At 37.6% G+C, this 15,236-nt stretch overlaps 1 protein-coding gene across 2 annotated transcripts in view; it reads right to left on the reverse strand.

Annotated features, from left to right (window-relative positions):
• The window catches only part of RNF17 (ring finger protein 17), a 157,168-nt gene that overhangs the window by 62,198 nt on the left and 79,734 nt on the right, over positions 1 to 15,236 (reverse strand). For both annotated transcript variants that reach the window (XM_059684174.1, XM_059684175.1), the window contains exons 16-18: positions 9,628 to 9,781; positions 3,891 to 4,006; positions 2,212 to 2,332 (exon numbers count right to left, since the gene is read on the reverse strand). In XM_059684174.1, coding sequence (XP_059540157.1) covers positions 2,212 to 2,332; positions 3,891 to 4,006; positions 9,628 to 9,781 — 391 coding nt within the window. The remainder of the gene's footprint in view (positions 1 to 2,211; positions 2,333 to 3,890; positions 4,007 to 9,627; positions 9,782 to 15,236) is intronic.

Below are 15,236 nucleotides of genomic sequence, written 5' to 3' on the forward strand. Positions count from 1 at the left end.
GAAAAGTAAAAAAAAAAATGGATATAGCCCTGGCTGGTTTGCTCAGTGGTTGCAGGGGTCCTCAAACTTTTTAAACAGGGGGCCAGTTCACTGTCCCTCAGACCGTTGGAGGACCGGACTATAGTTTAAAAAAAAAACTATGAACAAATTCCTATGCACATAGCGGCGGCAAAAAACACCCAGTGGGCTGGATAAATGTTTTCGGTGGGCTGCATGTGGCCCGCGGACCGTAGTTTGAGGACCCCTGGTTAGAGCATTGGTCCTCAGACCAAAGGGTCATGGGTTTGATTCCCAGGCAAGGGCACATACCTCGGTTTCAGGTTCCCTAGCCCCAGTAGGGGCTCGTGCAGGAGGCAACCAATTGATGTGTATCCCTCATGTCAATGTTTCACTGTCTCTCCCCTTCCTTCCTCCCTTCCATCTCTCTTTTCCCCTCCTCCTTCCCTTACATTCTGTCTGGAAATCAATGGAAAAAATATCCTCAGGTGAGGATTTAAAAAAAAAGAAAAGAAAAGAAAAAAAATGACATAATAAAAATTACCCTTAAAGGCCCATAAATCAACCCTAAGCAAACATGGTCTTGTGTATCCTACACTAGTACTCATTAAAACCAACAAAGCCGATGTCGATCATAGCTTTGGAACATATAAAGCCTCAGATAATTAAGATTCCCAATCCCCCTATCCAAGCCCCTTGGAATGAGACACGTTTCAGATTTCTTCAAATTGAGAAAAGTTGCATATTTTATAATACTCCCAGTAGATTCTGAGACAGCATCCCACAAACAAACATTATTATCCTGAAGTGGAATATATGCAGGTCCTCAAATTATGTCATTTTGTTATTAACATTGATGAGATGCCTAGGAACTAAACTCGTTTATATCAATTAGCCTATGGTAAAAATGGTTTTGTTACATGTTGTTTTGCTTAAGGTCTCAGAACCCATTGACCATGTTAAGCAAGGACTGACTGTGTGACTATTCATTGTAAAGGAGGCAGAAATTATATATATATATCTCCTCATGTTGATTCAGATCAGGTTGTGCCATTGAGGTTTTGATTTTCACAATTTGTTGGGTTACAAAATTGTTGGCTAGTGTCAGCCTATGTCTTGGACCCAAACAATGCCAAAAAAGAAGTAACTTTTTTCAAAATATACTGAGAGTCTATTGTTCAATTTACCCAAGTCAAATGAAATGAAAACAAACAAAAACTATTTACCAGTTATGTCTTCCCTCCCCTCACTTTCCTGCAAATTAAACACTGACCTCCATTATTGCAAAATCAGGGACACAGTCCTGGCAAAAATGCAAACAGAAATAAGAGAAGCTAATTCCTAGCTTTAGGGCTTTCAAGAGGCTGTGTTAAGGGTGACTTGATCGTTAATAGTAATTTTAACCTCATGTACTGATTTAAAAGTCTAGACTGCAAGTATGTCAAACTCAAAGGCTAACATGGGCCAAATAAACAAGGTTTAAGTTTATGTATACTGCAAAAAAACAAAAGCTTCAATTTTCATAGAAATGTAGGTTTATTTCTATAAAGACATGCTGAATACAAAGGGCTGAAATAAATGAGTAATCATAACATCAAATAACAAAATTTTAATAAAAATTATTTTTTCTTGAACATTAAATTACCAGACACTGAATAACTGCACAAATTAATAAGCATAACACAAATAAACCTAGTTTTCTTGTTCTCCAAAAGTTAAATATTTCCTCTTGTGCACACCAAACAAGTCAGTATAAGACTAATGATGTGGCAATTGGCTGCTAAAATATTCGCTGCTAGTATTAGTGGAGAGAAATGGTGCACCTGTGTGTTAGGTGCGTAAGGGAAATGAACGCAACATGATTATAGTAATCAGTCATTAGAGAACATTGTAGTTCATTATTAATAATTTTATATATCAGGATATTGTAAAAATTAAGTTATGAAATTTTTATTAAAACATTTCTTACATACTGTTATATTGGCTGGGCTGCAAAAATGTCCATTGTGGGCCACATGCAGCCCAGGTGGCGAGTTTGACATGCTTGCTCTAGAGCATGGAAGACATTACTCCATTTTACCTAATTTCAATAAAAGTCATCTTCACTACTCTTGTTGATGACACACTGAATTTATTATAAGATCTGGTGAATGTTATTCTTATTTAAAATTATGTATGATCACAGAGCAAAATATAAAAATGAAAATAGCTTACTAATCACTGAACATGTCATAAATTTATCTTGAGTTTTTTCTTCAAATTTTTCTTTAGCTTTTTTGGACCACTGCAATGTCCCTTTACATGGTTCAATATAGGCCAGCTTACATTTAATTGCCTGTGTCAAACAAAATTGCACCATTAAGAAAGTAAACTTCATTTCTAGTTATTTTAGAATTAAAGTTTGTGTGTTCAAACTAAACTTTGTGTTTGAATTTAATACATATTCAGAAAATAAATAAATATGGAAGATGCCTATGACAGTACTTTATAAATGCAAATAATTGGAATCAACAGGATACCGGAATAACAAACATCCATCAAAAGAATTACAAGAACCTTATGCTACATTATTAAATGAGAAAAGCAGGCTATAGGACTGTATACAGCATAATCCTATAATTGTTAAAAACAGAGACGATGCATTTTATAGAAGTACGTTAAAAATATTGAATAAGCCCTAACTGGTTTGGCTCAGTGGATAGAGCGTCGGCCTGCAGACTGAAGGGTCCCAGGTTTAATTCCAGTCAAAGGCATGTACCTTGGTTGCGGGCACATCCCCAGTAGGGGGTGTGCAGGAGGCAGCTGATCGATGTTTCTCTCTCATCAATGTTTCTAACTCTCTATCCCTCTCCCTTCCTCTCTGTAAAAAATATCAATAAACTATATATTAAAAAATATTGAATAATTCTGAGTGATTCCCCTCATTTTGCTTATCTATATTTTTAACCTCTTCCTATAACTTTCTACCCATTTTAAAATGAAAAATACTGCCAACAGCAATTCAGAGGATTACAGAAGGCTACATTGTTTTCTTCTTCATTCTTGTAGACATCTCTCTTTCTCTTGCACACGTTAGATACACTTAAACATAAATGGGATCACAGTAAAAATACTTCTGTAATGAGCTTTTTTTTTTTACACATACTCTTCCCACATTATATAGATATTTCAAAATAACATTACAAGCTGCAGACCAGAAAATTCTTATAAAGACACAAATATATATACACATTTGTTTATAATGAATGTTTATTTGCTAAGATACACATTATTTCTCAAACTAGACGCCTGGTGCACAAAAATCTGTGCACTTGGGGGGATTCCCTCAGCCTGGCCTGTGCCCTCCTGCAGTCTGGGACCCCTCGGGGGATGTCTACCTGCTGGCTTAGGCCCGCTCCCTGGGGGATCAGGCCTAAGCTGGCAGTCAGACATCCCTCTGGCAGCCCAGGAGCCCTTGGGGGATGTCCACTTGCCAGTGGGGTCCAGGCCTAAGCTGCAGTTGGACATCCTTAGCGCTGCTGAGGAGGTGGGAGAGGCTCCCGCCACCAATGCTGTGCTGGCAGCCATCAGCCTGGCTGTGGCTGAGCAGAGCTCCCCCTGTGGGAGCGCACTGACCACCAGGGGGCAGCTCCTGCATTGAGCGTCTGCCCCCTGGTGGTCAGTGTGTGTCATAGTGACCAGTCATTCCTAGTCGTTCTGCTGTTAGGGTCAATTTGCATATTACTCTTTTATTATATAGGATAGCAACTAGAACATCTCTATAGTCATGTAACAGAATTTATGTATAGACAAAATGTTAGTTACCAGAACATTTCTATGGTGAAATGACTTTTAAAAATACTTTCATATGTGTGCTAATATTCTAAACCTATGATTCACAATAAATAGATTACCTTCTCTGGGGGATTCAGAAATTCATCCTTTATTTTACGCATTTCTTTAAGTGTTATTTTTGCAGTATTGCCAAAGTCCACATATTTAACTTCAACTTCACGATGTCCAGGCAATCCTTCAAAAATTATGAAATTAGAAATCACAAACTTGGAAAAAAAATCTATCTAGCAAAATTTAGAGTGATTTAAAGTCAACTAATACTTAAAAATTTTTAAAAATTGATTTTAGTGAGAGGAAAGGAGAGAGGGAGGAAGGGAGAGGGAGAAAAGGGAAAGGAGGAGAGAAAGAGAAGGAGAGAGGGAAAGAGGGTAGGGGGAGAGGGGGAGAGATGTGAGAGAGAAACATTTACTGATTGCCTCCCATACTTGCCCTAGTCAGGGATTGAACCCACAACCTGGGAATCCAACATGCCACCACCTGGTGTACAGGATGACACTCCAACCGAGTCACCCTGACCAAGGCAGATTAGAATACTTTTATGTTCAACATGAAGCATAGTAACCTCCATCTTATATAAAAACTGCTGTTTGAAATTTTAACCCTGTTATTTTGGCTTCTGTAAACACCTGCTTGCTTAAATAATAGGGAAAATAAGACTACTCCCATTCCAGAGAGGCCATAAACGATGCCCCAGACAGAGCTGTCAGTGCTGGCACAAGCCAGGCCTTGAGATATGGTCTCATGGCCCCTTCCCAGCACACAGGCCTTCTTTCTCAGAAGGTCTGGAAGTCTCATTCCAAATTTGGGAGACAAAGAACTGGAAAAAGTATCAACAGGGAAAGCTTCCTCCATGTTTTTGCTCAGAATTTGAAAGACATTTTTCTCTGGGCCTGTGCATAATAATAATAATAAAAGTGTAACTCCATTTCTCTAAGCATTGCTTGTTTTTTCTCCGGTCTTCTTAACAAACATACAAACTTAGTATTTTTTTAAAATGTAGAAAAATATTTCTAATATGTGAACTTAAAAAAGTCAACCATAATCCATAGTTGTTCAGACTTGGTGACTAAGAAATAAGATATTGAAGGGACAACCAAAATAAGCATAATAAAATAGCTATCAAGTGCTCATGATTATAGCCTAAAAGTTAAGAATTAGACTTTGAATTAGACTGTCTTGGTTAGAACTATAGCTCAGTCACTGATGGGCATGTGACTCTAAGCAAGCTAATTAAAATCTCCAAGGTATTACCCTGAGCAAGTTAATTTTTCTCTCCAACCCTCATTATTTCATCTGTAAAATGCGTATATCAAACAATCAAATCTTGTTCAACTTTTTTTTGAGAATTTACCTACTTAAAACATTTTACAGAGCACCAAGCATAAAGCAAGCACTTAATAAGTGTTGATTATCAACACAGGTCATCAAACAAGGCAAAATATTTAATAATAAAAAATTAAGGATTCATTCATATAATATGTAACTATGGAATTTTCAAAATTTATTTTCAGGATATTGTGAAAAAGCAAGTGGAGACAGACCTCTATGTCAATCTAGTCTCTATATTTTAAAGGATACCAAAGAAACCTCTGGAAGATTCAAATACAATGAAGTTTGAATAAAGACCAATACAACCTGGCTGGTATAGCTCAGTGGTTGAGGGTCAACCCATGAACCAGGAGGTTATGGTTCGATTCCCAGTCAGGGCACTTGCCCAGGTTCAGGCTCTATCCCCAGTAAGAGGCATGCAGGAGGCAGCCTATTGATGATTCTCTCTCATCTTTGATGTTTCTCTCTTCCTCTCTCTCTTTCCCTCTCCCTTCCTCTCTCTGAAAATTAATGAAAACATACTAAAAAAACAGATCAAACACAACTGACCTTTCTTAGAAAAACTCACAATACACAGTTGACTTTAGCTTTTCTCAGAACATGTATACAGTGCTACTAACCTTGTTGCCATCATTTTCAAATTTAAGGACTGATACTATATATGCTTTCAATATGGGGAAAATACAGGCTTTCTTTGCTCCTTAACAGAAGTGGAAAAGGTAGAACAACACAAGCACTCAAGATAACACGTCAAACAATTTAAGCCCTTCCGTAACTGAGGTGACTGGGAGGGCACTTGTCTCTAAAAGGTAAGAAGGTCAGGGAACCTGTCCCCACTTCCACTGGAATCTTTATGTAGAACAGGGGTGGGGAACCTTTTTTCTTCCAATGGCCATTTGGATATTTATAACATCATTCACAGGCCACACAAAATTATCAACTTAAAAATTAGCCTGCTATATTTTATCAAACATTTAACTAATTCACCCATAATGCCATGGTTGGGCCAGACCTAATCATTTCATGGGCCTTATATGGCATAAGGGCCCAACATTCCTCATCCCTAATCTAGAAGAATATTCTCAACTGTACCACTACCATTAGAACCTTAGCATTCCTCAAGTCTCTGAAGGAAGATGCCGTTTTAAACAAAATAGACAAAAAGATAAAGGTTGGAATTTAAACAACTTTTTACCCAAATTATTAATCGCATGAGAGGTGAGTCAGGAGACATGAAAGGTCTCAAAATTTACCTATCATTTATTTTCTCTGAGGAAACAATCAGAAGATGCTCCACCAAAATAAGAGAGTAAACCGAAGAGGTAAACCTGAGATCCAAGAAACAATGGATCCCATACAGAGAACAGTGAAGTGTATGACCAAGGGAAATAAATTCCCAGGATAACAAAAGTGCAGTAAACCTAGGGGACAAGCATTCTAATTGGAGCAGAAGACAGAAGAATGTTTTCACAGTTAAAAACTAAATATAAGACTTGTACTCAGAAATACAGAACATGGAAAAAAGAGAAAGAAGACTATATAAACACATGGAAGAATATACTATGTCACGGACTGATAGAATCAACATCATTAAAATGTCCACACTACCCAAAGCAATATATAGATTCAATGCAAGCCCTATTAAAATACAAATAGCATATTTCACAGATCTAGAACAAACACTCCAAAATTTATATGGAAACAAAAAAGACCCCGAATAGTCACAGCAATCAAAAGAAGAACAAAATTGGAGGGATCACAAAACCAGATATCAAGCTATACTACAAACAGCCTGGTGTTGGCTCAAGAACAGACAAATAGATCAATGGAACAGAATAGAGACCCTAGCAATCGACTCAAGCTGTTATGCTCAATTAATCTTCGATAAAGGAGGCAAGAATATGCAATGGATTCAAGACAGTCTCTTCAATAAATGGTGTTGGAACTGAACAGGTACATGTAAAAAATGAAACTAGACCACCAACTTAAACCAAACATAAGAATAAACTCAACATGGATAAAAGATTTAAATGTAAGTCGTGAAACCATAAAAATCCTTGTAGAAAACATAGGTAGCAAAATATCAGACATCTCACATAGCAAAATTTTCACTGATATAATACCAGAGAAAAGAAAAAATAAACAAATGGGACTACATTTTTTTAAAAAAATCACCTGCACACCTAAAGAAATCAGCATCAAAATGAAAAGGGAACCCACAATATAGGAGAACATATTTGTCAGTGATACATCTAATAAGGGGTTAATATCCAAAATATATAGTGTACTCATAGAAATCAACAAAAGGAAAACAAATAACCCAATAAAAAAAATGGGCAGAAGACCTAAACAGATACTTCTCCAAAGCAGTCATACAAATGGCCAAGAGACATATGAAAAAATGCTCAACATTACTAATCATTAGAGAGATGCAAATTAAAACAATGAGGTACCACCTCACACCTGTCAAAATTGCTGCTATCAATTAATTAACAAACAAGAAGTGCTGGGGAGGATGTGGAGAAAAAGGAAGCCTAATACACTGCTGGTGGGAATGCAAACTGGTACAGCCACAAGGGAAATCAGTGTGGAGTTTCCTCTAAAAATTAAAAACAGAACTGCCATTTGACCCAGTGATCCCACTTCTAGGAATATATCTCAAGAAGCCTGAAACACCAATCAGAAAGAACATATGCACCCCTATGTTCATAGCAGTGCTATTTACAATAGCTAAGATTTGGAAACAGCCCTAGTGCCCATCAGTAGATGAGTGGATAAAGAAGCTATGGTACATCTACACCATGTAATACTATGCAGCAGTAAAAAAGAAGGGTCTCTTACCCTTTGAAACAGTATGGAAGGACCTGGAAGATACTAAACTAAGTGAAATAAGCCAGTCAGAGAAAGACAAGTATCACATGAACTCACTCATATGTGTAATCCAATGAACAAAATAAACTGATGAAAAAAATAGACTCAGAGACATAGAAACATGGAACAGACTGTCAAATCTAGAGGGAAGGCAGGGAGTGGGAAGAGATGAAATAAAGAACTTGTATGCATATATATATGCATAACCCATGGACACAGACAGTGGTGTGGTGAAGACCTGGGGTGAGGGGCAGGGGCAGGCTATAAGGGGTCAATGGGAAAAATAAGGGGACATATGTAATACATTTAGCAATAAAGATAAAAATATATATTAACTAGAGGCCTGGTGCACAGATTCGTGCACCAGTGGGGTCCCTGGGCCTGGCCTGCCCCCTTTCGCAATCCGGGACCCCTCGGCGGATATCAGAGAGCTGGTTTTGGCCCAATCCCTGTAGGCCAGGCCAAGGGACCCCGCACCAGGCCTCTAGTGTGCATATAAGATCTTTGGTTAATCTCTTCCCTCCCTAAACCCCTCCTTCCTCTCAGATTCATCAGTCTGTTCCATGTTTCCATGCCGGTGGTTTCAGCTCCTGCGTTGAGCATCTGCCCTCTGGTGGTCAGTGGGTGTCATAGCTACTGGTCAGTTAGCAGGTCATTTAGGCTTTTATATATATATAGATTATAAAATAATAAATAAATTTTTTTAAAAAACTGCTCTGTCCAGTGTTGCTCTGTGATTAGAGTGTTGGCCCCCATACCCGAAGGGTCATGGGTTTGGTTTCCAGCCAAGGGCATGTACCTGGCTTGCAGGTTCGATCCCCAATCCCAGTTGGGGCATATGCAGGAGGCAACCAATCGATGTCTCTCTCTCACATCGATTTTCTCTCTCTCTCTTCCCATCCTCTCCTTCCCTCTCTAAAAAGCAATGGAAAAATTATCCTCGGGTGAGGATTAAAAATAAAATAAAAAAATTAAATAAAGCTAATATTATCTGAAAGTCTAAAAATGTGGAAAACTGTTTCGAAGTATTAGGCAGATGTAGCCAAAAATTAAAAGAAAAAGTAAAAAGTTGAAGCAATTATTAACTCAGAATTAAACAAAGTATATTTTATGGTTTACCAATGAAAATAGTTACATAAAATATTAATTTAAGTAAAAACTGTAAGACAACTATGAGGGTACAAACGAGCTATAAGAGATCTAAAACTTATCTAACAAAATAAGTAACATGTAAGAAAATATCAACAAAGTACTATATGTTATTGAAAAGAAATAACAGGTAGATACCAAAAGAAATGGCTGAGTTAAAAGTATTTGCCTATTAGGAGGAGAGTGGAGTGTAGTCATTTAAGCACTTTTTAACATCTTAAATAAAGCAGACATTAGAAAACAAAAAAATGGTCAAATCAAATGAAATCTAAGGAGTCTCTCAGAGATTCATCTCCCAACATTATCACTAGCTTTCTAAAGACAGATGACAGATAAAAATTATAGATCAAATAATATCACTCCCAAGATTCAATTTATACCTACTCAAATGATATCAGTTCTTAAGCATAACATTTCCTTGTAGAAATAGTGTGCAAAATTGCCTACCAATGACTTTTGCCCGGTACCAAACTCCATCTTCAAATTTGGCTACACATGCTTGATCTTGAACTGGACAGAGAATTTCTAGATTTTCCCCATCTTCACTTTTATAGAAATCTTCAATTGTCTTTAATAGAAATAAAAAATCCAGGCTCTCTATCTAAGAAATAAAGGGATTAAAATATTGCAGTTTCATAGAAACTTAAATTTTTAATGTTGTATATATTATAAAAATGGCTTATAAAATTAAGAAATGTTAGAATTGAAATTAGATAGAAATCATGTTATATAATTTAAATTTGAAATAACTTATTTCAGAAGAAGCATATAAAACTAGCATAGACATAAAAAATTTTAATCACATTCCTCCAGATACCTTAAATGTAGATCCTTCTAGATATTTTCTGACACTTTCCATGCCTTTGTTTTTTACAAAAAATGAGCTCATACCATACATACAATTTGACAACCTGCATTTTAAAAAATCAACTCTCACCTTTCCTATTTCAGTAAGTGTTCTTATTAGTACTTCCAATTTAGATTTCTCCAATCGACCAAAACTAGTATCCAATCCAAGATTACACATATCTGGTTACCTTGTTACGTCTGGTGTATTCTTTTAAAAATGACCCTGTCTTATTGAAGAATCTGCTATTTTTTCTGTAGACTGTCCCACCTTTTGGATTTATGTGTTTATGTCGTCATGCTGTTATTTAACTTATTCGTTCACTGAGTTGGGTGTCTTCCCTGAATTTCCTAAAAGATGAAAATTTTATCTACAGGTGTGATGGATCAAAGCCAATGCTTTTTGGCTAGAATATATCATAACTAAAGTTTATGAATGTGCTAAGATTCACATATGGATTGGAGTGATGATTCTAATTCCTGCATTGTACAGTGGTCATAAAGTAATTCATGTAGTGCAACTTTGGCATTGTGTCCAGTTTCCTATCAACCATTCCATCTAATGGTTTTTAAGTGAATTGATAAAATATTTAAATTAATAATTGTAGTAGGGTTTGTGAAATGGCAGCATTATTGAATAAAATAGAGCTTTCTATTATTAAATGGACTATTTGGTTATCTTTAGGAGGAGAGTGGAGTGTAGTCATTTAAGGAGAGCTGGTTTTGGCCGAATCCCCGCAGGCCAAAGTTTTAGATCTCTTATAGCTCTTTTAGATAAGTTTTAGATCTCTTATAGCTCTTTTAGGAACTACAGTTCCTAAATTTCCTATAGTACCTAAAACATAGTTCTTAAAACAAAACAAAATGATAAACATTTTATTATTTTTCCAAATATCAATTCTTAAGGTTAAAAAATCCATCTCAATTAGGAAAAAAAAAAGTTTTCGCTCTTTTGAGTATAAAAATGCAAGTGGAAATTTTCTGAATCTCTCTTTTATCATTTCATTTAAGTTGCTTTAAAACTACTTTAAACACTTTGATCTTTTATATTTAAGTACATATTACACATATTCTTCCATTAACAGGTGATCAAAAGTGAACACTGGAAAATTCAATAGAAGATGACAATCAGCAAGATAGCAAACTAGGAAGCTCCAAGCTATCATGCTTCCATAGAAACATTGAAAAATCTAGAAATTATTGGAACAAACTTTATCAGAGCTCTGAAAAACAGCCAAAAGTTTACAGCAACCAAGCAAACATCAATCAAATTCTTCATGTTAAAAAATCTCTGCAAAACATTTGCTGAACAGAGATCTCAGTGATCACACACAAGAAATAATCTTTGCAAAAAATAGTTCCGAAAAGTCTCAAACCAACAACTACAGTCTTCAACAATTTAAAAAAAAAATCCAGCAAACCTGGGGGAATCTAATTTTCAGAATGCACACAAAATAAACAGATAAAAAATGTCACTGAAGAAGCCCAGATAGTGGACTTACTAGACTTAAGAACAAATGTCTTAAGTATGCTCAGAGAAACCAAGATGGCGGCATAGGTTAACGCCGGAGATTGCTGCCCTCGAACAACCACTTCAGAGATATAACTAAAGGACAGAACGGATATCATCCAGAACCACAGGAAGGCTGGCTGAGTGGAATTCTACAAATAGGAGGAAAGAGAATATCATACCCAGACTCAGAGGAGGCGCAGTGCTGAAGTGAAATACTCAGGTGCGGAGTGCGCGCGCGGAGCGGGCTGGCAGCGGAGGGCGCGGTTGTTCTTTTCAATCGGGAGGGAGTTTCACGCTCTGAGCTCCAGATCCGGGCGAGTCTCTGGGGACCAAGACTCAAACGGGAGACGCGGGACTGTCTGGCTTCGGTCGGAACTCGAAGGCAGCTTTCTCTCCGAGGTTTGCAGCCATTGCTGGGACTCTGAGAGGCAGAGCCCCTGGGGAAGGAACTGAGAGCAGCCATAACTGCTTGCTCCGCCTGCCCTGTAGATCCCCAGGGACCCGCCCCGCCCAAGCCCTGCACAGAACCATTTGCGGGATAGCCTCAGGCAAACGCTACACATTAGCACCACCCTAGAGATCCAGCACAGAAGCCCTCCCACTGCAGACACAGCGGACTCTCATAGCCAGTTAGCCTGGAGGTCAAATCACCCCCGGTATTGCAGACAATCAAGGCTTAAAGGCAACAAGACTGCGCACAAAGACCACTAGGGGGTGTACCAAGAAAGCATAAAAAATGCGGAGACAAAGAAACAGGACAAAACTGTCAATGGAGGATATTGAGTTCAGAACCACACTTTTAAGGTCTCTTAAGAACTGTCTAGAAGCTGCCGATAAACTTAGTAAGGCCCTCGAAAAGACTGGTGAGACCGCCGATAAATGTAGTGAGATCCTCAAGAAATCTAATGAGACCCTCGATGTTGTGATAAAGAACCAACTACAAATTAAGCATACACTGACTGAAATAAAGAATATTATACAGACACCCAACAGCAGACCAGAGGAGCGCAAGAATCAAATCAAAGATTCGAAATGCGAAGAAGCAAAAAACACCCAACTGGAAAAGCAAAATGAAAAAAGAATCTGAAAATGCGAAGATAGTGTAAGAAGCCTCTGGGACAGCTTCAAGCGCACCAACATCAGAATTATAGGGGTGCCAGAAGATGAGAGAGAGCAAGATATTGAAAACCTATTTAAAGAAATAATGACAGAAAACTTCCCCCACCTGGTGAAAGAAATAGACCTACAGGTCCAGAAAGCGCAGAGAACCCCAAACAAAAGGAATCCAAAGAGGACCACACCAAGACACATCATAATTAAAATGCCAAGAGCAAAAGACAAAGAGAGAATCTTAAAAGCAGCAAGAGAAAGAAACCCAGTTACCTACAAGGGAATACCTATACGACTGTCAGCTGATTTCTCAACAGAAACTTTGCAGGCCAGAAGGGAATGGCAAGAAATATTCAAAGTGATGAATACCAAGAACCTACAACCAAGGTTACTTTATCCAGCAAAGCTATCATTCAGAATTGAAGGTCAGATAAAGAGCTTCACAGATAAGGAAAAGCTAAAGGAGTTCATCACCACCAAACCAGTATTATATGAAATGCTGAAAGGTATCCTTTAAGAAGAGGAAGAAGGAAAAAAAAGGTAAAGATACAAATTATGAACAACAAATATGCATCTATCAACAAGTGAATCTAAGAATCAAGTGAATAAATAATCTGGTGATCATAATAGAATCAGGGACATAGAAAGGGAATGGACTGACTATTCTTGGGGTGGGGAAAGGGGTGTGGGAGATGCGGAAAGAGACTGGACAAAAATCGTGCACCTATGGATGAGGACAGTGGGTGGGGAGTGAGGGCAGAGTGTGGGGCGGGAGCTGGGAGGAGGGGAGTTATGGGGGGGGGGAAAGAGGAACAAATGTAATAATCTGAACAATAAAGATTTAATTAAAAAAATGTCTTAAGTATGCTCAAAGAGTTAAAGGAAAACCTGAACAATTAGAAAAAAAAACAAAACAGGAAAACAATGAAGAACCAACATTAAAATACCAACAAAACGGCAGAAACTATATAAAGGAATAAAACAGAAATTATGCAGCAAAATAGTACAACTGAAATAAAAAATATACTAGAAGGTTCAAGAACAGATCTGAGCAAGCATAAGAAAGAATCAATGAATATAAAGATAGGACAATTGACATCATTCAGGGAGGAACAGTAAGAAAATGCAATGAAGTGAACAAGAGACTAAGGGACCTATGGTACACTATTAAACACGCAATATACACAATATGGGAGTCCCAGATGGAGAAGAGAGAAAGAAGTAGAAGATTATTTGAAGAAATAATGCACCAAACTTTCCAAATTTGATGGAAGACATGAATTACAAATCTAAGCAGCTCTATTTTATGGGTTGAATTGTGCCTCTCCAAAAAAGATATGTTAGAGTCATAACCCTGTAGCTCAGAATATGACTTTATTTAGAGATAAGTAGGGTCTTTCACAGATATAATCAAGTTAAAATAAGGTTACATGGTAGGACTTAATCCAATATGATTGATGTCCCTATTAAGAGGAGTACATTTGGTCAGAGAGACAAACACACAGGAGACTGCATGTGAAGATGAAGACAGAGACTGGGGTGAAGCAAAAGTCATGGAGCACCAAAAGTTTCTAGTGAACCACTATAAGCTAGTAGAAGGGAATGGAATAGATTCTCACTCACAAGTCTCAGAAGAAACCAACCCTACTGATAAACTGATCTTGCACTTCTAGATCCGAACTGTGAGACAATAAATTTATGTTGTTTAAGTCACTTAACTTGTGGAATTCTATTATGACAGTCCTAAGAAATGAATGCAGATTTTGGTTCTGGAAAGTAGGGTGTGAATGTAACAAATAGCTAAAATGTGGGAGTGGCTTTGGAATTGGGTAATGGGTAGAAGAAGAGGAGTTCTAAGGTGATTGAATGAAAAAGTACAGATTACCTTGAAAAGACTGTTGGTAGAAATATGAACATTAACAGTGTTTCTGGTGAGATCTTAGAAGTGAGGAACATATTATTGAAAACAAGAGGAAAGGCAATTCTTGTTATAAAGTGATAGAGAATGGGACTGAATTATATTCTGTTGGATAGAAAGTAGAACTTGGATATTTAACTGAGGAGAACTTTAAGCAAAGTGCTGAAGTACAGCCTGCTTTATCCTTGCTCATTCTAATAAAATGTGAGAGGACAGAGACAAAATGAAGGAGGAACTGTAAAACATAAAAGAACCAATAGCTGATAAAGCTATTGGCCATGAATGTGGGTTATCTTTCAAGAAACAGGAAGAATGACCCTGAAGTTCAGAGACTGGTGTGTCTGCCACTGCCACCACAGGCCCAGAAGGCATAGGACTGAGAGGCAGTCTTCCTCTGTTCTGGGGGTGGGGCCTCCTCCTGGGTTCCAGAGAGTGAGACAAGGACCCAATGGATGAGGCTGCTGTCAGGGCTAAGGGGACAAGACCACCACCCCAGGGGGATTAAAGGACAGAGAATCTAGCAAAAGAAAATTATTTTCAAGTCATAAGAATCTAACAAAACTTTCCCTGCCAGGTTTTGGATTTGGCTGGTCTCAGATTCAGAGATAAAAAATTTTTTTTGCCTTAGTTTTAATGATACCCAATTCTTTCCTATACCTGATTTAGATG

Source organism: Myotis daubentonii, chromosome 2 (assembly GCF_963259705.1).
Source record: "Myotis daubentonii chromosome 2, mMyoDau2.1, whole genome shotgun sequence".
Lineage (NCBI taxonomy): Eukaryota > Metazoa > Chordata > Mammalia > Chiroptera > Vespertilionidae > Myotis > Myotis daubentonii.